The sequence below is a fragment of the Narcine bancroftii genome, chromosome 3 (assembly GCF_036971445.1).
Source record: "Narcine bancroftii isolate sNarBan1 chromosome 3, sNarBan1.hap1, whole genome shotgun sequence".
In the NCBI taxonomy this organism is placed as follows: Eukaryota; Metazoa; Chordata; class Chondrichthyes; order Torpediniformes; family Narcinidae; genus Narcine; species Narcine bancroftii.
Window position 1 is genome coordinate 70,203,952 of NC_091471.1, and position 26,615 is coordinate 70,230,566.

The following is a 26,615-nucleotide window of genomic DNA, read 5'->3' on the forward strand; positions in this document are numbered from 1 at the left end:
GAAATGCAAAATGCGCCCGTTATTTTAACTGTCTATATGCTTGTTGAAAATTCACTGGATTGGTGGTGGTGGGGGGGGGGGGGTTGTGGAGAGAGGTGGTGTTGGAGTCCTCTTTAAGATATAAAGGTGCCTTAGATGAATTATTTGGGCAACTTGATACTTTTCAAAAAAAATCACTGCCTTTTTTATTTACGTGAATCACGAATGATTCAAGTATTTCCAGTCAACACGATTGTAATATCTTTTGTGGATCGATACTGTTAAGATCTACTTTATATCTTTTTTTCATTCTGCAGATTGTAGTTTGTGTTTTATTTGGGAGATCGGATTACTTTGGAGTGACGGGGGACACTGAAAAGTGCTGAAAAGTCCTGGTCTCCGTGCTCCCCGTGCCTTTCGCATACGCTGGGATGGAGCAGAGGGAGGCGGCGTTGGGCTGCAGACAGAAGTCGGCTGATGGGGACTTCAGGTCGGTCGGCAGCAGTACCAAGTCCGCAGTCTCTCCCGGAGCTTTGATACAGTCGTCTGGGAGCCAGATGAACGGGGGAAGACAGGATCAGGACGACGAGGAGAGTGCTTGTGGGAGCCAGGACTCCAACTGTATCACAGACAGCGATAAATCAATGCAGGGAGACGGCCTGGAGGAACACGAGTTTTCCATCAAGGAGGCGAACTTCACAGAAGGCAGTCTGAAACTCAAGATTCAGACCACCAAACGGCCCAAGAAACCTCCCAAGAACCTGGAGAATTATATCTGCCCTCCGGAGATCAAGATCACCATCAAGCAGCCAGGAGACCAGAGAAACTGCAGGCCGAGCAAAAGTAACAAGATGTCAAAAGATGATGAAAAGAAAAAGAAGGTAAGAGGCTCACAGCTACTCAACTTCCTTTTGTGTTTATACTCCGCCCTTGCTTGTATTTTGATAGGCGATAAACATGTTTTTACAAGATGGTTGATACCCCCTGTTATGACTACAGGGGTGGGGGGGGGGTGATGGAACGGTCGAAATCAAATGGCTTGTGCTCTTCTAGAGTTGCATCTACAGTACTTTGCATGGTTTCCATTGAGACAAATGTGCATTTTGGTGATGGATTTTAATATTGGTTTTAGATACTAAAGACAACTGAATTGACAATATAAAATTGATCCTGACAAAAACGGGTGATTAACATGCTCATAAAATGACTTTTGGTCCCAATATCCCTCGCCTTTGGTTAGTGGACTCATTTGCGAGCTCGGTCATGTATATTGCCTTTTAACCCAGGCAAAGTAAGTATTCTTTCCGAATGAGAAATGGAGCTAGGAGCACAATGCTTATAGGTTAATTTGTGACAAAGTAAATTGACAATATTGAAATTCATTGTATTATCAGTATCTAAGCCGGTGGGCAATGACGCCACTTGATCTCCCCACTCCCCTGGCACAGCAATTACTTGGAAAAAGTCATTAGACTTGCATTATGGATTGAACTGATACCTGCAGTTTGTCATTTTCTTCCCAGCTCACCCTCTGCTTTTATCCTTTGTCCGATTCTGACCATGTTGTGAAGGGAACCCAGTTAGAAATTGGCACCCTTCCCAATTGGGGTATTGGCTTCAGCTGGGTAACTTATTTAGTTGTGCCTTATGAAATTAATGTTTGCACTATATCACTTTTGCCAATTTGCTTATTGGGTTGCATTTAACGTGTAATTTACTGTTGAAGTAAACACTTTCACAAAACTTAATTTTAATAGGCATAGAATAGAAATACTCCAAGCAAAAGCTATCTATCTTCAAAAAGGCTTGTTATACCCAACATAATAAGATGTTCATAAAGTGACGTCAATAAAGCCTGACATTACTTCTCTAGCATCTGCCCATCACTGTTCCGTTATCAGTGATCAAAGATGCCTGCTGTGTCTACAGTGTAAACAGACAGGCTCTGTTGATTATCTTGGTAATACCTGGAGTGAACCATACCAGAGTCATCCTGGAGTCTTTTATGATTATACCTTTGAATTTTTTTTCTGTGGTTTACTGTCAGAATACAGTATTACCATTTAATCTTATTTTCACAAAACAAAAATAATTCATGTCAATCCTTAATATTTTAATTGGATTGACAGTTTTTCTGCAAATGACTAAGGTATCTAATTAATTAGAATTGTCCCCTGTGATGTACAAAGAAACCTTAAATCCAAAAAGATACCTGGGAAACTATAGTTTGAATAGTCATGTTTTTATAGACTGGAAGTGATTTACTGTATTACTCAACTTTGCAAAGGATAACCCTCCTGAAATAGTCTATTCTGTGGTTAAAATGCATAAGTTGTGGGATGCTTAAACATTACAGATCACAAACAAGCAATATTTCTTTTGGGGATCTTGGCAAAAGGGAATGGTCAAATTAGAAAGTGTTGTAATTGTCATAAATACATGAGTGCATATTTAGTAGAAACCTTCTCCTTTAAATGTGAGTCCATAATATCCTACCCCACCCCCTCACTAATGCTGAATGTTTTACCATCAAGATTGTGTCCTGGCTCATAGTGCAATAGAAGTAATTGGAACCAGTTTGTGCTGGTCAGGGCAGATTGTAAAAATCCAGTTTTGTAGCATGTTGGGAAAATAGTATATAATTTACTCAATTATGTCTGAGGTCTTTGTCTAAGACTTTTAATAATTTTGGAAGAAAGATTTTAGCACAGTAAATATACCAGAATTAAAGATTTGAAGTAAATAGTTAGATTGTTTTGACAATCTCATGGATATTCGTTAATATTCAAAGGAAGGCTCACAAGAATAGATTTTAATTTCACTATCAGTTTCATGAGGTTCATTAGCTTACAAAAGAAGAAACTTGATTGTGATGAGTTCATTAATCAGGTTTCAAATTGCTGTGTTTTGTATCCGGACATTTATGCTTTTATTATGTACCTGTTTACAATATGCTTGGAAAGATGGTTCCTAAAGTTGGAATGGAATTAGGGGGAAAATTGATCATCAAATTTTGATTGCAGGTATTTTAATGCTGTGTCTTGAAAATTAATTCTGAAAATAATTATTGGATAGCAAGTCAAAACATCCTTTTTGTGTAGAAGATGATAAGTTTGGATGATGATATTTATTGTGCCACATGTACCATGAAAAACTATAATAATAAGCAAATTGAATTGAATGAAAAGAGACAATAAATAGGCAAGATATGTTAAAAGTAATCCTTGTGCAAATAATACAGTCCTTTTGTAATGTTGAAGCAGTCTATGATTAGTGTACCAAATGGAAGTTCAAGAGTGATAGGTTTTAGAAAGAAACTGTTATTGAACCTAGAGGTGTTGGTTTTCGGCCACCTTTGCCCGAAGGTAGCAGTGAGAAAGTGATCATGGTGGTAGAGGTCTTTTATGATGTTGGCTGCCTTCTTGAGTGAGATGTGAAATCAGAGACTATGATGGACCTTGCTACGTTTAATACCCTCAGCAACCTCTGTGTTCCTGGGCAGTTGAATAGCAAAACTAGGCTGTCATGCAACCAGCCAGTATACTTTCCACAGTGCAGCTATGGAAGTTTGATGAACTATTCAATGGCATGCACTCCTTATGAAACAGAGGCATGGGTTCACCTTCCTCACAGTTACCTCAATGTGCTGGCTCCAGGAAAGATCTCTGAAATGTGGACTCACAAAGACGACTTCTGATTCTTTCCATCTCCATCCCCTCAATGCAGATGAGTGTGTGATCTCTCATCTCCCCTTCCTCAAATCATCAATAACCTCCTTGGTCCTGGTGATGGTAATATCAAGATTATTGTTCTGGCATGACTCAACCAGTTCTTGATCACCATCCTGTATTCTGACTCATCATTTCCAGTATTTCAGCCAACATTGGTGGTGTCAGTGAATTTGTAGATTGAGTTGGAGCTGAACTTGGCTGCACCATGATGGGTGTGTAAAATGTAGACTATGGACCAAGTACATAGCCTTGGGTTGCTGTTGTATTGATGATCAGAGAGGAGGAGGTGATGTTTCTGATCTGCATTGGTTGGGGTTTGTCAATAAAGAAGTCTAGGATCCAGTTCCAGAGAGATGGGCAGAGTTCCAGATCCTTTAGCTTCGTCCTGAGTTTTACTGGTGGGATGGTGTTGAATTCCAAGCTGTTTTCAGTGAACAACAGCCTGATGTAGATGGTCCGGTGATCTAACAGAGTGATGGGCCAACGTGATGTGACAATGGGTGAGCTGAAATCGGTTTAGGTTCTTCCTGAGATATGAGTTGATTCACTCAATAACCTATCTCTCGCAGCATCACGGTAGATGTCAGTGCCACTTCTTTGGCACTGGAATGATGGATGCCCTTTTGAAGTAGGTAGAAACTTCTGACCATTGTAGCAAGAGGTTGAAAATGTTTATGAAAAGTCTCGTCAGGAGGTTTGCATAGGTTCTAAGGACCTGGCCAGATCCACGGCCTGAGCAGGACACTTTCCAAGGATTCACACTCCTGAAGGTTCTGTTCACATAAGGCTCAGAGACTGGGAGCACAGAGTTACCAGCATATAGGACTCACAAGATTTCTTGCTTGTTTTTTCAGAAGCTAGCATAGAAGGTGTTGAGCTTGTCCAGAAGATATGTATCACAATTAATGACACTGCTTTGTTTTGCTTTGTAGGATGTGATAGCATGTAAACCCTGCCAGAGCTTTCAGGCATTTGTCTGAGCCTCCAGCTTGTTCTGGAATTGTCTCTGTATTGGTGATCACCTTCTGTACTTGGATTTTCTATATACTTGCCACAGATCTGGTTTTCAGCAATTTGCTGTTCTCTTAGTTCATCCATGGCTTCTGATTAGGATACACTGAGATAATTCTTAGTAGGAACATGCTCATCCACCCATTTTCTGATTAAAGTTGGTGACTACTGGTTGTATTCATTCAGATCTGCCATTGATTCTTTGCATGTTGCCCAGTTTATCTAATCCAGACAGTCACAAAGCTGTTATTCTGTCTCCCCAGACAAACTGTATAGTCTTCACTGCTGGTTCCATGCTTTTTAGCTTCTGTATGTGAGTAGGAATGAGGAATCCAACCGAGTGTTCCAACTTTCCAAAGTGTGGGTATGGAATGGAGTGGTTGACATCTTTGGTAGTGTAACATTGGCAAAGAATGTGGATCCCTGCTGTTACAAGAGATGTGCTGATGGTAGTTCAAGTACCTTCATTAAGCTGGCTTGGTTGAAGTTCTCCATAATGACCGAGAAGGCATCGGGATACGTTGCATGATATTTATTGATAGTCATTATCTTCCAATGCTTGCTAAATGTTTGCCTGTGCAGGGATGTCGACTGCAGTCCGAACAATAGAGGTGAATTCCCTCAGGACGGAGAAGGGTTGGTACTTCAGCACCAGATTAAGTGAGCACCTCGGGTCAGGATCACCACAGAGTTCATCGTGAAGCAGACACTGTCACCCCTTCTTTTACCCGAGGTTTAAGGGAGAATTTTTCACGTGGTGTTACCAACTTAAGTTATTACAATGAAATGGTGACATTGGCACATGGTAAAATATTGTTTTGCTCTCCTTTGTGAAAATACATATTTAAAATGGAGCTCTCAATAATATGCAAAGGTAATTGAATTCTTATAGAAATGAAAAACAAAGCAGTTAACTGTTATGAGCTTTTCTTTCTTCTCTGATACCCAAACTTGGTATTTTACATGTTCAATGGCAGCAATCTTTCTCTCGGTAATGGTTCAAATTCAGCCAAGATTGCACAATCTAGACATTTGGATTTCAGCCATTACTTGGTGTATTTAATGGGTGCTAATGCTTTGTCCAAATTCTGATAGGGGATTGCCAAACATTGCAAAGTTAGGATATCCTTGGTATCTTTAAGAAATGTTATAATTGGACTTCTATGATTAAAGCAGACTGGTACCATGTCATTTGTGCTCTTGGGATATAAATCAGCACTATTTAAAAGTTATTTTCATGCAGCTGAAAATCTCCTTCGACAATAGATGGAACAGGCTGCAAGTCACCCATGGGCAGTGGTAGCGCCAGGGCCACAGATCAAAGCTAGCGTGAACTGAAGATATCAATACAGTATATGCTCAAGGCTTCTGAAAATAAGATTGTGTGAAAGACATGAACAACTGTAAAAGCTATATCCCAACTAAGGCACTTAATTCATAAGGATTCCATGTTTTCAGTGATTTTGTTGTATTGAAGATTAAAAACGAGGCTGAATTTGAACATGATCTTTGGCATCGACTTGACCAAGATGATATCTTGCACCATGTTTGTTCTATCCCCATGATCTAAGGCTGAGGCATCAATCCACATTTTTATTATTCATGATCTTGATTCTGGATTGGCCCAGATGCAGACCCTATGACCCATATCTGAAATATTTTCCATTCCTTTTTACCCACAGTTTTGTGATGGTGGTTGTCATTGTCCAGCAGCACCTGACATTTAAATTTCACACTCATGTTTACATGTTCTTCTATCGCCTCAAATTCTCCTATCAGTGTAACTTCCTTTAGCCCTAAGATCTTTCCTAAGATCCTTCACTACTGCATTTCTGGCTTCCACCATGAGTGCCTATGCCTTCACTTGCCTAACCACACTCTAAAATTCCCTCGAGTCGCTCTTCGTTACATGTCCCTTAGCTGTGTGCCCATATTTCCCTGTGCACCTTGATGCCCTGTTTAAGTCTTACTATTGACGTGCAAAGATTTTAAATACTGTTGTTGATAAATGTATTAGTGCTATATTTAAATTAATCATTATAAATGCAACTGATACACTTTTATAAGCTGGAGTGATATTTCCAGTGGTTGTGAAATGCTGTACAATCACTTGGATGACATTTGTTAGTCTAACAATGCAACAGTATTGTCTATTGTGATAGTTCCTGACTTTAAAAAGATATTGTGGACACCTTCAGGATAGTTTATGCCTACGTCTTTAGAAGGCTTGCATGGAGTAATTCCAACTGATATTTATCATCAGAGCCATTAAAGAGGATTGGTTGAAACTCACTTGCCTTAATCTACAGTGTTCCCCATGGAGTGGCAGATTGGAAATTTTGAGCTGGTGGACTAAATATGATGGAATGTTTATGTACATTCGAAAGAATTATACAGGCAGCAGTTAGATTTTGAGTGAAGGTTCTTTAGTATCATAACTGAGCACTTATTGAGATGGGGCTTTCTTTATGGCAGACATTTGAATCAAAAGGGCATGGCACTTTTTTGCAATTCACAGTATTGTAACCACCAAACTGCAATGAATTGTGGCTGGAAAATGACTTGTTTGTGGATTTTCCTTTGGCTCTTCATGTGCTTGGAGATGCAACATGAAGTGCCTTCTCATTCACCTATGAAATCCATAACTGGACACCATAGGGCAGATTGTCAGAACATTTAATATTGGGTTATAAGCACTTTTGATCAGGATTTGGCTCCAGTGCATCTATTTTGTACAGTGTTTCTAAGTAACATTCTTTATAATATTTTCCATTGTTTGTTTATTACATCAGCAGAATATTGAACTGTCCTGATTAAACAACTCTGGTGCACTTGGATTTGTCAATACTGGCTCTGAAGAGTAACACAAGACCAAATGTTATAAGAAGTGACAAAGCTAGAAATTCTCCTCTCTATATTTAAAGACGCTCATTAAAACCCAACATACCGATTTAAGCTTTTCATTAACTATTCCAATATCTTGTTAAATAGTTCATTGTCAAAATTTAATTTGATCATCATGACCCTGTGATGAGCCTTGAAGAGTTTTTCTTCTTTAAATGTGCTACATGAATTGAATTATGGTTGAAACTGCAGACAATTTGTACGATAAGGGTTTTCATATTGGAATTGTTGAACAATCTTTAACATGCGGGATATTAAAAGACCCAATATCAGTTATTGGACTACAAATAAATATATGCAATGACAGGTTTAGGAGGTTCTTGGTGGATGTAAAAGACCTACTCTTTTAATTCCAAAGAGTAACACATCTCGCATTTACATAGTCACAGAGTAATCATCTTTGTAGATTTTTCTGGAAGTTTGCAATGTGTTGTACACTTTGTAAAGATTGGGTAAAAGTAATTGGTTGAGTGTTCATGTGTGACCATCAAAGAATGTAAAAAAGTAAAAATTAGTAACACATCATTGGAAACTGTGTGTTGACTCCAAATTATAAAGTTGTGTTTAAATCACTTCTCTTTCACATAAGAAAAAAATCCTAGATGGAGCTATGAATGACATTGAGAGACTGATGGCGGAACTATTCAAAAATAATACATGGTTTGGAAAATTGAGCAAGTGAGAGGAACTTGTTCATTATTTTTGATTGAGGAATTTTCATTTTATTGAAGGGCAGAAAATAAATGAGTGAGTGCAGTAACTTCAATTTTTTAGTGCATTTTGTGTACATTGTTGATGGACATTCAAGTGAAGACCTGCATTAACACCAGTTAGAAGGATTCTGGAATAGCTCTCTGGCAGAAGTTTTTGTTCAAATACACAAAATTACTGCTGCCACTGTAATCTGTTACAAGTTAATGTCAATGAACTTTAAATTGATCTCTGATGCTGGACATGTAACTAGCATAACCACACATCATTGTGACTAAGCACTCTTTTAGTCAGTTGCTTGTCCATCGATTCACAAAATTAGCAATAGTGGTTTCTTGACATTTATGCTTTTATTAAAACGTTTTGTGTGTTTACACAAGGCTATTTATTGGTCATAAATGCTTATTGTTTTCCCAGTGCAAAGTAATTTGCATCAGGGCAGCTACCTTTATTCTTGCAAAGCTTTTCTTACTGACATCACACTTTTGAATGTTGTGGAACTGTTGACCTCTATTGGTGTTCTTGACATTAAAGATTTCCCATAGGCTAACTTTTATAACCATATAACAATTACAGTACGGAAACAGGCCATTTCGGCCCCTCTAGTCTGCACCTCCACGAGTGAAACTCCACTAGTCCCACCTACCAGCTCCCTGTCCATAACCCTCCAATCCCCTCACATCCATGGCACTTATCCTACCTTCTCTTAAATTACAAAATTGATCCTGCTGCAACCACCTCTTCTGGAAGGTCACTCCACTCAGCCACCACTCTCTGAGTGAAGAAGCTTCCTCTTGTGTTACTTCTACAGTTTTCTATCAAATCCCCCCTCAACCTTCTACTCACATTTTCCTGAACAGAATCAACAGTTTGCAAAAAATACCCAGCGATACTTTAAAAGGCCCATAAGAGCAATGGAAACTAATATAAAATTAATTTTCTGGAGTTAATAGCAAAAACAAAAAAATATAAAATGATAGATGTGAAAATAGGTTTATGTAAGCCCTGTAATGTCAATTCTCTTTTTAAAACATGAAAGGAATACCATAATTTTATTATTTTAACAGTATAAGTGTTTTCAGTAATATATTGTGCCTGATATATTCTAATCTGGCAGAGTCAAAACATAAGTACATTTCTGGTGCAGTTCAGCCATCTGGAGAAATCAAAACTCTTTTTATAATTGTATACTTTTTTAATTTCAAAGGAAATTGCAAAATGTACATTGGTCTAATCTTTTCTTGACTTGCATAGGATATATAGTTTTAATATAGATATGTTGTTCGTCCTTCGTAGTCGAAGATGACCATGACTTCAAAATCAAATGGGAGTTGGGTTTAAATCATGACTTGTGCTTGACTTGAATTAAAGTAAGGGAGAGTTGTGCAGCTCATCAGCCTCACTCTCTTGCTCCGGCCTATCTGGATTCAGTGGCAAGACATAGTCGAGACGGCTGGAGACAGGTCAGGATGAAAGTGGATGGCCAGCAATATTCTGTATGTGTCTCACTGTTCCTCTTAGCGCTCCACGACGCATTGCTGAGAATCGTCTTTCTACCCATTGTACCAGTGACAGTTTCTTCCGCACAGTCTGCTGAATCCAGGCTTCACACGCTAGTTAGACAAGCTCTGAGTGTTGTGGCTGCCTGTCCCGCATCGGACTGGTCAGCCACAAACGAGCCTGCAGCTGACGTGGACTTTTTACCCCCTCCATAAATCTTCGTCCGCGAAGCCAAGCCAAAGAAAGAAAAAGAGTGTTGTGGGTCCACAGCAGTTCTTGCAGTGTGCTCGCAAGCCTCCCTACCCATTGTTGTGCATCCTCATCTGCCTTTGCAGCCGTTGGGAGATGTCTCCTCTTCCGCCTGCTCCGCCGAATATTGGGAAGGTTTGCCATCTGACAGAGATTTAGTGTCATTTTTATTTTAATTTAGAGATATAGCATGACCAAATCACCCTGAGTAGTCAAGAGCACTCTTGCACGCTTTGAGTCAGCGCCAAGGGGGGCATTCTCAGGCCATTTCCCCCCCCATCCCAACGGGGTGATGTGCCTCCACACACTCACAGCCATTGCATGCTGTCAGACCTGCTGCTGCCTGCATCACTAAAGTATGTCAAGCATCACTGGCTTCTAGCTTGACGCACACTAGTCACTGTCCACGTCACTAGGGTGATCAAAGCGCTACTAGCACACGCTAGTTAATCTCCATGTAATTAAAGCAGTGCTTTCGGCTGCTACATTAGAGGGATGGTGGACTTTTACATCTGTTCGGCAGGTAGGCCACCAGTGTTCCCCCACCCCGGCTGAACGAGTTTAAGACTGTCGGACTGCACCGCCCCCCCGTCACCCAGTTACCTTAATGCCCTCCCCAGCACTTGTTCTGCCGCCAACCCTGGTGTAGTGGTTAGTGCAATGCCTTTATACCGTCAGAAGTTTGAATCCCATGCTGTCTATAAGGAGTTGGTAAGTTCTCCCTGTGTCTGCGTGGATTTTCCCCAGGGTATCTGGTTTCCTCCTACTGTTCAAAACATACCGGAGTGGGGGGGGGTGTGTGGTGTAGGTTAATTGGGTGTAAATTGGGCGGCACAGGCTCAATAACTACATAACCATCCATTTACACCTGTTGAATAATACCACACAGTTAGGAAGTAAGTAATAATGTTACCAAGCATTTAATTAAGAAACCATTTACATTATTTTGCCAACTGTGAATTACTTTTGCTGATGAGTGACTCCATTCTATCTTTGGAGTAAATTGGTACTAGGCTCTTTTCTTTGTGTTCTGGGAATTAGACATGATGGTTGGGTGTTTCACAGATATTATTAACATCACACTGGGTCCAAGGGACAAACCAAATGAAGAACTATACTCACTGGGGGAAAAAAACACAAAGTCCATTCTCAGAGAAGTTGTTTAGAATTTGCTACAAGGCCAATGAGAACAATTTTCCTCCCATGTTAGAACATAGAACAGTAAAGCAGAGCCCTTCGACTAATGTGCTTAACATGAAGTTAAATCAAACAAAATATCTTCTTTCTGCACATGACCCATAACCCTCCATTTCCTGCATTTTATGTTATCTTCTGTAAGTAGGAATTTTAATTCCAAAGTTGTCATTCCTCAACTGTAACAAACTCTAGTTTTCTGCTTCTTCCAGCAGCCATCAGCAGAATAGTCTCAACTCAAGGGAGAACATGCAGAAGATGTTGCAACTAGAGATGTGTTCTCCAATAAACATTCTTGTTGCAATCAGAGCTGCTGTTGTAAATCTGATTTATTTTGCATCTTCAGATGGATAGGTTTGAAGAGATAATTGAAAGTAGAACAAAACCATCATGTTGCTGATTTTTGTGCCTTCATTAAACATTTATTTTTGCTTTGAGGAACCTGGATGAAGTACTCAGACCCATTAATCGCTGAGATTCAGAACCGTGGGAGAGCAGATTAAATCGGTTGAAATATGTTGGTTAGCGACTTCAAGCTTCAGATCATTTGATTCTTGAAAGGATCTCATCTTTGAAGGCATTCTCTTTGAGTCAAGACTGATTTGTTGCCCCTCTGATTCTGTTGGGTTGGATCAGCCCCAAGTGGGATCTGCAGGCTCTGTGGCAAGGCAGCTTGTGGTGTTCGTTGGGACCGGAAATGAGTTCTTGTTGTTTTCTTAGATTTCGAGATATTATTTTTGAACACTGGATTGGTCATAGACTGACGTGTAGTAATAACATGTATGAATAGAGATGCATTCTGAGATATGGAAAATGATTCATGTATTCAAGTGTCTCCCTATAGATTTTGATGGTTGGGGCTGTGTTGAGAAGTGGAGTTGAGTGGAACCACTGTCTTCTGGTTTTTTAAGTTAACTTAACTTGGCCTCTATATTAGCAAATAAGCAAATGTTCCCTGATTAACATATTTTATTGATCTTGGCATGAGAGTGGAGATGCTGAGGACTGGACAGTTGAGAGTGGAGATGCTGAGGACTGGACAGTTGAGAGTGGAGATGCTGAGGACTGGACAGTTGAGAGTGGAGATGCTGAGGACTGGGCAGTTGAGAGTGGAGATGCTGAGGACTGGACAGTTGAGAGTGGAGATGCTGAGGACTGGACAGTTGAGAGTGGAGATGCTGAGGACTGGGCAGTTGAGAGTGGAGATGCTGAGGACTGGACAGTTGAGAGTGGAGATGCTGAGGACTGGACAGTTGAGAGTGGAGATGCTGAGGACTGGACAGTTGAGAGTGGAGATGCTGAGGACTGGGCAGTTGAGAGTGGAGATGCTGAGGACTGGACAGTTGAGAGTGGAGATGCTGAGGACTGGGCAGTTGAGAGTGGAGATGCTGAGGACTGGGCAGTTGAGAGTGGAGATGCTGAGGACTGGGCAGTTGAGAGTGGAGATGCTGAGGACTGGGCAGTTGAGAGTGGAGATGCTGAGGACTGGACAGTTGAGAGTGGAGATGCTGAGGACTGGGCAGTTGAGAGTGGAGATGCTGAGGACTGGGCAGTTGAGAGTGGAGATGCTGAGGACTGGACAGTTGAGAGTGGAGATGCTGAGGACTGGGCAGTTGAGAGTGGAGATGCTGAAACTGGACAGTTGAGAGTGGAGATGCTGAGGACTGGGCAGTTGAGAGTGGAGATGCTGAGGACTGGACAGTTGAGAGTGGAGATGCTGAGGACTGGACAGTTGAGAGTGGAGATGCTGAGGACTGGACAGTTGAGAGTGGAGATGCTGAGGACTGGGCAGTTGAGAGTGGAGATGCTGAGGACGGCAGTTGAGAGTGGAGATGCTGAGGACTGGACAGTTGAGAGTGGAGATGCTGAGGACTGGGCATTTGAGAGTGGAGATGCTGAGGACTGGACAGTTGAGAGTGGAGATGCTGAGGACTGGGCAGTTGAGAGTGGAGATACTGAGGACTGGGCAGTTGAGAGTGGAGATGCTGAGGACTGGACAGTTGAGAGTGGAGATGCTGAGGACTGGGCAGTTGAGAGTGGAGATGCTGAGGACTGGACAGTTGAGAGTGGAGATGCTGAGGACTGGGCAGTTGAGAGTGGAGATGCTGAGGACTGGGCAGTTGAGAGTGGAGATGCTGAGGACTGGACAGTTGAGAGTGGAGATGCTGAGGACTGGGCAGTTGAGAGTGGAGATGCTGAGGACTGGACAGTTGAGAGTGGAGATGCTGAGGACTGGGCAGTTGAGAGTGGAGATGCTGAGGACTGGACAGTTGAGAGTGGAGATGCTGAGGACTGGGCAGTTGAGAGTGGAGATGCTGAGGACGGCAGTTGAGAGTGGAGATGCTGAGGACTGGACAGTTGAGAGTGGAGATGCTGAGGACTGGGCATTTGAGAGTGGAGATGCTGAGGACTGGACAGTTGAGAGTGGAGATGCTGAGGACTGGGCAGTTGAGAGTGGAGATACTGAGGACTGGGCAGTTGAGAGTGGAGATGCTGAGGACTGGACAGTTGAGAGTGGAGATGCTGAGGACTGGGCAGTTGAGAGTGGAGATGCTGAGGACTGGACAGTTGAGAGTGGAGATGCTGAGGACTGGGCAGTTGAGAGTGGAGATGCTGAGGACTGGGCAGTTGAGAGTGGAGATGCTGAGGACTGGACAGTTGAGAGTGGAGATGCTGAGGACTGGGCAGTTGAGAGTGGAGATGCTGAGGACTGGACAGTTGAGAGTGGAGATGCTGAGGACTGGACAGTTGAGAGTGGAGATGCTGAGGACTGGGCAGTTGAGAGTGGAGATGCTGAGGACTGGACAGTTGAGAGTGGAGATGCTGAGGACTGGACAGTTGAGAGTGGAGATGCTGAGGACTGGACAGTTGAGAGTGGAGATGCTGAGGACTGGGCAGTTGAGAGTGGAGATGCTGAGGACTGGACAGTTGAGAGTGGAGATGCTGAGGACTGGGCAGTTGAGAGTGGAGATGCTGAGGACTGGACAGTTGAGAGTGGAGATGCTGAGGACTGGGCAGTTGAGAGTGGAGATGCTGAGGACTGGGCAGTTGAGAGTGGAGATGCTGAGGACTGGACAGTTGAGAGTGGAGATGCTGAGGACTGGACAGTTGAGAGTGGAGATGCTGAGGACTGGACAGTTGAGAGTGGAGATGCTGAGGACTGGGCAGTTGAGAGTGGAGATGCTGAGGACTGGACAGTTGAGAGTGGAGATGCTGAGGACTGGGCAGTTGAGAGTGGAGATGCTGAGGACTGGACAGTTGAGAGTGGAGATGCTGAGGACTGGGCAGTTGAGAGTGGAGATGCTGAGGACTGGGCAGTTGAGAGTGGAGATGCTGAGGACTGGACAGTTGAGAGTGGAGATGCTGAGGACTGGGCAGTTGAGAGTGGAGATGCTGAGGACTGGACAGTTGAGAGTGGAGATGCTGAGGACTGGACAGTTGAGAGTGGAGATGCTGAGGACTGGGCAGTTGAGAGTGGAGATGCTGAGGACTGGACAGTTGAGAGTGGAGATGCTGAGGACTGGACAGTTGAGAGTGGAGATGCTGAGGACTGGACAGTTGAGAGTGGAGATGCTGAGGACTGGACAGTTATCACTTGTCCTCTAGATTAAATTAATTCCATTGGGAACTATAGTAATGGTTAAGGGCATATTGCAATGATGTGGATTGAGAAAGCAACTGGTACATAGACATAGTTTTGTTTGCCCCCAGATGACACTTAGATTTGGTATGTTTCAGAGCTGTTGTTAGGGTCAAAGTTTACATGCCATTTGTAGATAATGGTAAGAATGGGAAGGGTACACGAATGAGAATGGTTATATTTTAAGTTAGTGTAAAAGAGTTTGAGGATGAGCTTTGACTCTTGTGCATCATGTAACAGGAGGTATGACTCTCGCATGACTGTCGTATGTGAATGGTATATCTTTTATTATAATGCATATTCTTGGCTTTTCTAACATATGACATTCATTGTTAAAAGAAGATGGAAATATCAATAGCCCTTGTACCTGCAGTTGTTTTAATATCCATTACCACTGGACAGGATTCCCCAGAACTTGAAAACCAAAAAGCTTATGTTTTTTAGATTTTTCTGTTTTACAAGTGTAAAATGCTTGGTCAATGTGCAGGGCTGTGTACTTTCAGAGTGTGGTAAATTGGAGGAAATAATAGCTCCATTTGTTTTGTTATGAGGGGTATAACAAAATGGAAACCAGAGAGCAAAGAATTAAACCAAAGCTTAGTCAGCTTTGATTACTGATAATCAATTGCTCATTGAATAATTGGAGACTGAGTAAAATAATTCTTCAGACATGAACAATTTATATCATACATTCTTTACTTTTTCTTTTTATGTTTTTGTTCCTTCAAACACTACGCATAATTGTGTTTTTCTTTTAAACATGGCTTTGTTATCATGTTACTTCTCAGCTATAGCTAGTTAATGAGAATAATATGAAGACAAGTGTTGTCTTCTGGATTGAAATATGCTAAATTATTCATGCCTTGTGAACAACAGGTCTACTAATAAGCAATTTTACAAATTGTGCATGTGGTTTAGACTTGTACGGTACTCATTGTCAACATATCCTGTAATACATGTGTCGTGGTTGGGTATTAAAATGGTAAGCATGGAAACGTTGTCATATTCTCAAACTTCATGGAGGTCCCGTTGATGTAGTCCTTGCTGCTTAGTGCTTCTTCCTTGCTATATGTTGTATGGGTCAGTGCTGAATATCTAGTTTTCTGTTGTCTGTTTCTTATACCATATTTTAATGTAAATGGCAAAGAGATGCTGAGTGAGCAGCAATGGAGATTGGGCTGTCAGTGGAGGTATTATATTCTTTAGTGGGCACTTGGCCAATGGTATTGTTGTTGGAAAATCATTGGTTGTAGATGAGAAGTCACTACTAGAAATGATTGGAGACTTGGGGAGCGATCAGTGGGAGGAGATGTTGGAATCTAAGTTGACCATTAAGGGTTTGGTAGACATAAAGATTGTTGAGAGAGAGACCAAGGTCAGGGCCTGCACCCAAGGTTGATCATACTTTAGGGACTGGGCCAAATAAAATAGGTTTGGTTCAGAACCATTCAGAAATCAGGAGAAGATGGACCAATACTCAGTCCATTCTATTCTATGAAGGATAGGTTGCCCTGTGAGTGCCCAATAATGGGGACAACTTGATTAAATTAACCAACTCCAAAAAGGAGCACAGGATGGGGAAAGGTGTATAATTTGATGTGTGTCTGATGGGAAAATCATGTCAGAAGTACAAATTTGACAATCTTGGAAGCATTGGACTGAATCTTGGGAGAGAACCATGTATTCTTAATTGGATAGTATTGAAATAAACCACAACGCATAATGTAATTCTTAGAACACAGAGTGGAATGTCCTGCTGAATGTTTGACCCAATCGTAAATTTCTGTATCTATTCTGCCTTGGTGCTTTCCAATGCATACTTTTGTTATCTCCAAGTTTAAGATAACTGCTGATTTCCTACCCCACCACTAACTTCCAGCATTCATCATTGGAAATACAAAATGCTTAACATCCCTTCATCTGTATTTGCATAAAGCTCACTCATCCTGAAACACCTTTCTCTTGGTGAATTCCACCTATTTTATTTGCTCCAGAAAATGGATTCATACATAAATTGAATGCTCAGACTTTTTCTCATGGTGGATGATGATCAACTGGAAGGTTTAAGGTGAGGGAAGGATTTCACTCTGATTGTGGTCTGTATCTGGAATGAGCTGCAGAGGAATCTATAGAAATGGGCAAAATAACAATGTTTAAAAGGGTTTTGGATGGAAAGTCTGCAGACTTTTCTGTTTAAAGGGGTGAATTTCATGGATTTAGTACGATATGGAGGCAAGTGAGACTAGTCCAGAATGGTCAAGATGGGCAAGTTGTGCCAGAGGTCTGATTCTATGCTATGTCATTGATATCAAATTTGCCATCCTCATTAATTATTAACTTGTCATTTAGGATGCTAAAATTTGGATAATTATTTCATTTGGTGAAATAAACAAAAGTTTCACCAGTAACATCTTAATATTAATATTTCAGGGTATTTAATAAAAGTATCATCTAATTAAGAGGATGCAGGAGGATTAAGAGGAGTGTCAGTTCTATACAACCATCTTATATGATTTGTGTTGCAAAATAATTATTACAGACACTTCCTACTCCTATCCATATTCCCTCTCGAGTCTGGATTGCAATTCAATCTGATCGTAACTGATAAGAATGCAATGGTTGAGAGGATTGAGTACAGCGTGTGAGGTTCAGGACCTGGGCTGACCTGTATGCCAAATCTCATCTCTGTTCCTGATCCACATTGCCCTTGATTTCCCTGTGTTATAAAAATCTATATGACCAATTTATGTATTTAATGTCTCAGAATCCACAATACTTTGGGGTCGAGAATTGCAAAGATTCAGAGTAAAAAAAATCCTCTTTGTCTCAATCCTAATGTGGTTTCCTTTTTTCTTGAGAGTTATCCTAGTTCTGGATTCTTATCCATTGGAGCTATTTTCTCTGCATTGCGCTTCCTTCCCTACTTCCACAACATTCAACATTGCTCATTTATTTTACTTTCTTGACTTTTATACCGTGTGTCAAGTTTTAATGAAATATATTATTGTTTCTACCAATGTTTTCACATTGGCTTGTGTAGCACTGCTTTAGATTTGTTCCTTCATAAAAATATTGAACAAGATTTGTTCAGTCAATTGCTGTTACTTATAATGAGACACTTTGAAAATTTTGATCAGCTTTCAAACCTTTTTTTGCCTTAACGTAATTCTATAGCTTTTACTTCAATGGTAGTCACTATTTCTAGTGTTGGTGTGCATTCATTTTCTTGACCTTTTCTGTGTTGAATACCATCTACCATTGAATTTTGTTACTTGACAGAATGTGTTCTGCATTTCTACATAACTTATTGATTTAAAAAAAAAGAATTTTCTTTCCATCATGAATATTTTTAAATTTTTAAATTTGGCAAGTGAAATGTAACAAGCCGTAGCTGACTGATTAGAATTATTAACATTAGTAAACATTGTTCCTGATTTGCTTTCACTTTGCATATAACTATAGTCTGAAGCATCTTATCAAATTCTTTATGAAATTCAGACCTGTATTATTTGATGTCAGAGATATACGATAGGGAAACAGGTTGTAGCGCAAATAAAATCTCTCACAACTGGAGGGAGAACAAATGCTTTTATTAGCTTATAACTATGGGTAGGGTTTCACAGTAGTCTTCAGAAGGGTTCTGGGTTTAGGCGTGAAACCAGGATTATATTTTGAGCAGATGGGGGAGGAGCCAGGAGGCAGGACCAGCCATCAGCACAACACCCTACCAGTAAATCCCAGTTCACTGCACTCATCCCTTCCTGTAGAATTTAAGGTCTGTGAATGAAGAGGGAGAACATGGGTTCAGAAAAAAGGAAGTTGAAAAGTATTGTTATTTACAAATTTACAGATTTAAGCAGTCCGGGGGTCTGGAGATCCTTGGACTACTTGGGTCTCCTGGTCCCCTTGTGAGGGAGGAGAGGCGGGCTGGATCTCTGGCTCAATGGTGGAGGGGGCTGCACTTTCCTCCTGAACCGGATCCCCTGAGGTCCTGACTGGGGGTGATGAGAATGAGCTCCCTGGCTCGTAGGGCACTTGAGGCAACGGACCCTCTGTTTTGGTGGGTGCAAGGTCCCTGATGGAGACTGTGTCCCGCCTGCTATCCGGGTACTCCACATAGGCATACGTGGGATTGGCGTGGAGCAGTTTCACCCTTTCCACCAGGGGGTTGGTCTTGCTTCTCCTCAAGTGCTTCCTGAGAAGGACTGCACCGGGAGTAGTGAGCCAGGTTGGGACTGTATAGGAGCTCATGAAGAGTAGTGATTGTCTCCATAGTACATGGAGCGCCATAGGGAGGACTTCCTGCCAGCCTGTGTCTGGAAGGCCTTTTGACTTCAGGTCCAATTTGACAGCCTTCCAGACTGTGGCATTCTCCTTTTCGACCTGCCCATTCCCCCCCGGGGGTTGTAGCTAGTAGTCCTGCTGGATGCGATGCCCCTAGCCAGCAAGTACTGACGTAGCTCGTCACTCATAAAGGATGAGCCCCAGTCGCTATGAATGTAGCTGGGATACCCGAACAGGGCGAAAATGGAATCTATGGCCTTTATGACTGACAAAGTGGACGTTTCAACATGGAATGGCAAACGGAAAATGGGAGTACTCATCATTGATAGAGATAGATAGAAAGTGTTCCCGTTCGTGTAGGGGAGAGTTCCCTTAAAATTGATGCTGAGCTGTTCGAAGGGCTTGGAGGATATGATCAGATGCACCTTTGCGGGGCGGCAGAAGTGCGGCTTGTACTCTGTGCAGACCTGGCAAGACCTGGTCATTTTCCTGACGTCTTCTAGGGAGTAGGGCAGATTGTGCACCTTGACAAAATGAGCCATGCGGGTAACCCCTGGATGGCAGAGCTCATTATGCAGAGACTGCAGTTGGCCATTGTGTGCAGAGGCACAGCTTCCTCTGGATAAGGCATCTGGAGGGTCATTAAGAGCTCCTGGCTTATCGACAAAGTCATAATTGTAGGTGGAGAGCTCGATCCTCTACCGAGCAATCTTGTCATTTTTGATTTTTCCCCTCTTGACATTATTAAACATGAATGAGATTATTAAACAGTGAGGAGCGTAAATCTTCTACCAACCAGGTAGTGTTTCCAGTGCCTCACAGCTTCTACAATGGCTTGAGCCTCCTTTTCCACCGAAGGGTTCCAGAGCGCGTGGCCTTGTAATGTCTGAGGGGGGGAAAAATGCGACTGGCCTGCTCACCTGGTTGAGGGTTGCAACCAGGGCTATGTCTGAAGCATTGTTTTCCTCTTGGAAGGTATAGTCTCGTCCACTGCATGCATAGCGGCTTTTGCAATGTGATTTTGGAGATAGTTAAAAACCATTAGGGCTTCAGCTGAGAGGGGGAAATTAGTGGCTTTTAAGAGAGGGTGAACCTTATCAGCGTAGTGAGAGATCCACTGGATGTAATATGAGAAAAAAACCCAGGTATCTCCTCAAAGCCTTTGTGGTCCTGGGAATGGGGAGCTCTAACAGGGGGCACATCCTATCAGGATCGGGGCCAATGATGTCATTCTCCATCACGTAGCCAAGGAGAGCCAGACGTATAGTCCTGAACATGCACTTGTCAAAGTTATATGTGAGATTCAGGGCTTTCGCCACATGGAGAAAACTCTGGAGGTTGGTGTCATGGTCTTCCAAGGTATGGCCACGGATGGTGACATTATCGAGGTAGGGGAAAGTACTCATCCACCATTCTGTCCATCTGCCTCTGGAAGATAGAAACTCCGTTAGTGATATTGAAAGAGACCCTCTGGAGAGAGATGGGGGTTAGATATTCAGTGTGGAGAGGCTGCATGTGGTTTCTGATTTTAGGGGCCCTCTGTTCCAAACCGTTACGGGAGGGAGGGGACCAGAATACTCCAAGGTCACGCTTTTAAGGTGACACAGGAAGTCCAGAACCAACAACATTGGAGACACAATTCATCAAAAGTATATATAGGCAAAATTTTTAGAACTCCGCTTTCAACTGACGGATGTACTATACAATGTTGCGAATGAGATGCAACGAATATGTGATAATTGGAAGGATACATTTTCAGGTTGTATTTTTGCACAGTCCGTGAGTCTATGAAGCTTTCAGTAGAGCCTGTGTCAATCAGGCATTTAGTGAAATGTCCATTTACCTTCACAGTCACCATGGAGATGCTGAGTTAGTGAAGTCAGTCTTGATCTAGGACCATCGAGGCTAGGACCCCGGAGACTCCATACTCTTCACTAGAGAGGCCCCCACTGTTCTGGGTTGCCCTGCGTGGGTAAGATGGTATCGACTTCGTGGTGCGGCAAGATGGCCGCCCTCCTTCCTCTTCTGACAATGATGGCGCTGAGTTGAATTTGGAGTTTCGCCACTGCCACAATCCATCGGCATGTAGTGCAGCAAGAGGGCTCGGGTGAATTCAGGACAGACAGCTTGGGGCTAGAATCGGATCCGGAAGTTGCCATATTTCTGACTTCTGTATCTCTTGCCTGAAGATATCAGTGAGAAGAGATTGTGACTGAGGTTATAGGGATTCATTATGATGTTGGCTGCCTATAAAGTACTTGATAGAGCTACGTTGGTCATTTTCTGGAGTCTTGTGGATTCCTCTGCAGTCTTGTGCAGGCCATGATGCAAACAGTCATTAGACTTTGTGCATATATCTATAGAGATTTGACATGTTAAATCTCAGATTTCTTGCAAAGTTGAGGCATTGGTGTACATTTTTCATAGTTGCCTTAATGTGCTGGCTTCAGGAGAGAATATGTGGGCTCCCAGGAACTTGGAACACTACAGTACAGAAAAGGCCCCTTCTAATCAGTGCTGAGTCATTTTTTTCCAGTCCCACTGACCTGCACTCAATCTGTAGCCCTCCATACCTCTCTCATCCATGTACATGTTCAAATTCTTCTTTAATGTGAAAATTGAGTCTGGATTCACTCCCTCAGCTGACAGCTCAGTCCACACTTCCACCACTCTCTGTGTGAAGAAGCCCCCACTCATGTTCCCCCTAAACATTTTCTCTTTCACTATTAGCCCATGTCCTCTGGTTGGTATCTCACCTACCCTCAGTGTGGAAAAAAAGCCTATCTACATTTACTCTGTCTGTCCCCCCTCATAATTTTAAATAGCTCTATCAAATCTCCCCTCATTCTTCTATGATCCATCTTTTCCTGTAACTCATTTCTTGAAGTCTCGGCAACATCTTAATTAACCATCGCTGCACTCTTTCTATCCTATTGATATCTTTCTTGTAGTTAGGTGACTAAAACTGCACACAGCAATCCAAATTTGGCCTCACCATTTTCTTATACAACTTTACCATACATCTCAACTCCTACATTATTACTTTGATTGATGAAGGCCAATATGCCAAAAGCTATCTTTACAAGCTTATCCACCTGTGACACCACTTGCAAGGAATTATATATCTGTATTCCCAGATCCCCCTGTTCTACTGCACTCCTCAGTGCCTTAGCAGTTACAGTTAACCATATAACCATTTACGGAGCGGAAACAGGCCATGTTGGCCTTTCGAGTCCGCACTGGTTCACTGATTTTGTGCGCCCTCTTCAGGCATTGGTCCCGGTAGATCTTCATTCAATAACGATGGCCGAATTCAATGCAGATGGAATCTGTCATGGTGAGAGATGTTATTCATGTTCTTTTTTGGTTCGTCTTTCCAAATTGCAACACCTCATACTTGTCTGCATTAAATTCTATCTGTCATTTTTCAGCCCATTTATCCAGCTGGTCCAGATCCATCTGCAAGCTTTGAAAATCGTTTTCACTATCCACAGCACCTCCAATCTTTGTATCATCTGCAAACTTGCTGATCCAATTAGCCACATTATCATTATTTGATATCTATATCTTTGATGTAGATGACAAATAACAATGGTCCCAGCACTGATCCCTGAGGCACACCACTAGTCACAGGCCTCCAGTATGAGAAGCAATCATCCACCTGACTTCTCTCATATGTCGGACCAGCAAAATGATTCAATTTCTAAACCCAAATCTGATTCCCACCTCTGTCTTGATTTATCAAGCCCTTTTTTTAAGAGGTTCCCATCTGAAGTAAAGAATACATTTTTGAAAAAAAATGTTTTGTTCTCCCCTTTCGAAACAGAGTCTATCTTACTACACTTGGTCAAGCTAGTGCTGGATTTAATTTGTCCCTTAAATAAGATCTTAACTGAACATAGAAAAAATATGTATTTAAAACTCCATATTAACTCCTAATTTGCTCAAATGTCAAAAGCTGCTCCTGCTCATAACATCCTTAATACACTTTACTCCTCTCTGGAACCAAGTGTCCAGGATTTTATTATCAATCATTAATGGAATTAACATATTTTGATCCAGGGGTGTTTTAGGCGAAAGACCTCCCTTGTTCCCAATTTGACCATTAATTTTATTCCATATTGAAATTATATGCTTTAATAGGGGGGCTTCTTTCGGGCCAGATAATAATTTAGAATTCCATTTATATCTAAGGTTTTTTGCTATCCTCTTACCAACCTTATACAACAACAATTTTATCCATGAAGACATGACTCCTCTGTCAAAGAGGGAGGTGACAAACTTCAGTTGGGTTGCCCAACTAGATTCTTGATCAGTATCCTGTATTCTGATTCATCATTTCCAGTGATGTCATCAGCACTTTTATAGGTTACACAGGAGCTGTCATGTGTATAGATGGAACAGAGCAGGGACTAATCATGCAACCTTAAGGTGACCAGGTGCCTTAAGGTTGATGGTCAGCAAGGACGAAGTGATGTTGCCGATCTGCATTGATTGGGGTCTGCTGATATGGAAATCAAGGATCTAGTTGCAAAGGCTGAAACAGTCCCAGAATGCTGAGTTGATTGGTTTTTCTGGTATAATGGTGTTAAACACTGAGTAGTAGTCAGTAAACAGTAGTGTTACTATGGACCAGGTGATCTAATACAGTGGAGGGCCATCGACCTTTTCCAACAATAGGCAAATTGAAGTAAATTCAGTTCCTTCCACAAACATTCCACCATAACTAACCTCCAAAAGCATTTTGTTACAGTGGCCAATTGTCATTGAGGCAGCTCACCTTGCTCTTTGTGAACACTGGTATAATGGATATCTTTGTGAACTAGGTGGGGACATCAGATCGTAGCAATAAGAGGTTGGAAATGTCTGCAAAAATTCCAGCCAGTTGTCTACACAGGTTTGAAGGGCATGGCTGTGTGTACTGTCTGGGTTAGATGCTTTCTGAGAATTCTCCTTCTTGACGGTTATTTGTCACATTGGTTGGGCTTTGTGCCTGGAAACATAGTTACCAAGGGGTTTATGAGGGTGCATCATTGTTTTCCCTTTTGTGAGCATCTGAAAGATATTTCACAGTTAATGATATTACCATGTTTTGTCTGTACAAGCCCTGCCATAGCTGCTGAGCTTCCATCTGAGACTCCACCTTATCCTGTAATTGTCTTTGCATTGCAGTAAGCGCAGTTTCCAATTAACCTACCAATCCTCACATCTTTGGGTTGTGGGAGGAAGCCAGAGCATCCAAAGGAAATCCTCCAGTTACAGGGAGACTTTGCAGATTCCACACAGACAATGCTGGATGTCTGGAGCAAACCTGGGTCCTAGATTGTGAGGCAACAGCTCTGTCTGCTGTGCTGCTGTCTGCCCATCTATAAGTTTACCTATATTTTGAGCATGAAGGTTCTGGGCTAAAGTTCTACTCCAGCGACTTACAACAATGTGGACTTGTGTTCTAGTACAGAACTGCAGAAGTGCTACACTGCTGGAGGTAAAGTCCTTTAATCTGGCTCTCCACCCCCTTTCCTCTCTCCATTCACAGAGCTATCCACCTCTCCCCCTGTTTTCTCTTGTGCCCTCCCTCCTTATTACCTCCTGCCTGTGGGCCTGTGCTCCTCCCCCATCATTTTATTCAGGTGCCTGTCTACATTTTGCTCATACCTTGATGAAGGGCTCAAGCCTGAAATGTTGGTTATGTAACTTTATCTTTGCTCAATAAAATACGTTCTTTGACCTGCTGAGTTTCTCCAGCAGTGTGCTTTTACATTATTGGAGGTCTGTCCTTGAAACCAAACATGTTTCTCAGACGGGCATTAAAAGTGAATTTTGAAGATCAGTGGAATTATTTCTCATTCCTGGCTAATAATCATTCCTCTTTCACCCTCAGTATCAGATTATCATTTTCACATTTGTCAGAGTACATGCATGACATCACATACAGCCCTGAGATTCTTTTTCCTGCAGGCAAGGCAGAATCACCTCTAACTGCTAGTCTTAAAAAAAAGCTACACAGCTCATACAGGTAAACAAACAAAGAACTGTTCACCAATAATGGATGTAAACAAATTGCAATACAGAGAGAATAAAAAAGAAAATCAATAAAGTGCACAAGTGAGAGTCCTTAAATGAGTCTCTGATTGACTTTGTTGTTGAGGATCCTGATGGTGGAGGTGTAACAGCTGTTCCTGAACCTGGTGGTGTGAGACTTGTGACACCTATTAACTTCTTTCCTGATGGCAGCAGTGAGAACAGAGCATGTGCTGGGTGGTGTGGGTCTTTGATAATTGTTGCTGCTCTCTGATGGCACTGTTCCCTGTAGATGTTATCAATAGTGGAGAAGGTTTTGCCTGTGATGTCCTGGGCTGTATCCACTATCTTTTGGAGGGTTTTACACTCGGGGGTATTGGTATCCCTATACCAGACTGTGATGTAGCTGGTCAGCACATTTTCCACCACACCTCTGTGAAAGTTGCCATGGTTTCTGGTGTCATACCAAACCTCTGCAAACTCCTGAGTGAGTAGAGATGCTGATGTGCTTTCTTCACGATGCCATTGGTGTACTGGGTCCAGGAAAGATCCTCCGAGATAGTGACTCCCAAGTTCTTAAATTTTCTCACCCTCTCCTCTTCTGATCACTGGATTGTCTACCTCTGGCTCTCATTTCCTAAAGTCAACAATCAGCTCCTTAGTTTTGGTGATATTAAATGCAAGGTTGTTGTAGGTGGACCATTCAGCCAAGTTTTCAATCTCCATCCTGTATACTGACTCAACCCCTTCCTCTATACAACTCTCTATCATGGTATCATTGACAAATTTGGTGTTATTAGCAGATGGTGTTATTGTTGTACCGAGCTACACAGTTGTAGGTGTTAAGTGAGTAGAACAGGGGGCTAAGAACGCAGCCCTGTGGTGCTCTGGTACTGATTGAGATTGTGGAAGTGTTCTTACCAATCTTCACTGATTGTGATCTGGAGGTGAGGAAATCCATGGTCTAATTACATAGTGGGGTGTTAACTCCCTGGTCTTGGAGTTTGCTGATCAGTTTTGAGGAGATGATGGTGTTAAGTGCTGAATTGTAGTCGATAAAAAGCATTTTCTATTGGCTTCACATTTTCTACTTGTATTTCATTGACTGTGAACCTACATAGATTCTGAGTTACTAATGTCTTTTATCAATTCCATTCCAAGCATACCCATTGTTTATTGCATGGCAGAGTGGCACAGCAGTATTGCTGCCTTTCAGCTCCAGAGAACTGGCTTTGATCTAGGTCTTGCCATTCCTCATAGGTTTCCATCTAGAGTGCTGGTTTCCTTCCAAAGAGGTGCTGGTTGCTTAATCAACTCTAAGTGTAGGCAATAGCAAAAACCACAAAGGGATTTGATGGGCACCTGTGAGTTACTGAGTTACAGGAAATAAG

General features: G+C 42.0%; 1 protein-coding gene across 2 annotated transcripts in view; it reads left to right on the forward strand.

The window, feature by feature from the left end:
* Positions 1-26,615, forward strand: part of setbp1 (SET binding protein 1) — a 331,846-nt gene that overhangs the window by 1,318 nt on the left and 303,913 nt on the right. For both annotated transcript variants that reach the window (XM_069924235.1, XM_069924234.1), the window contains exon 2: positions 297-860. In XM_069924235.1, the coding sequence (XP_069780336.1) occupies positions 411-860 (450 nt within the window). In that variant the 5' untranslated portion in view covers positions 297-410. The remainder of the gene's footprint in view (positions 1-296; positions 861-26,615) is intronic.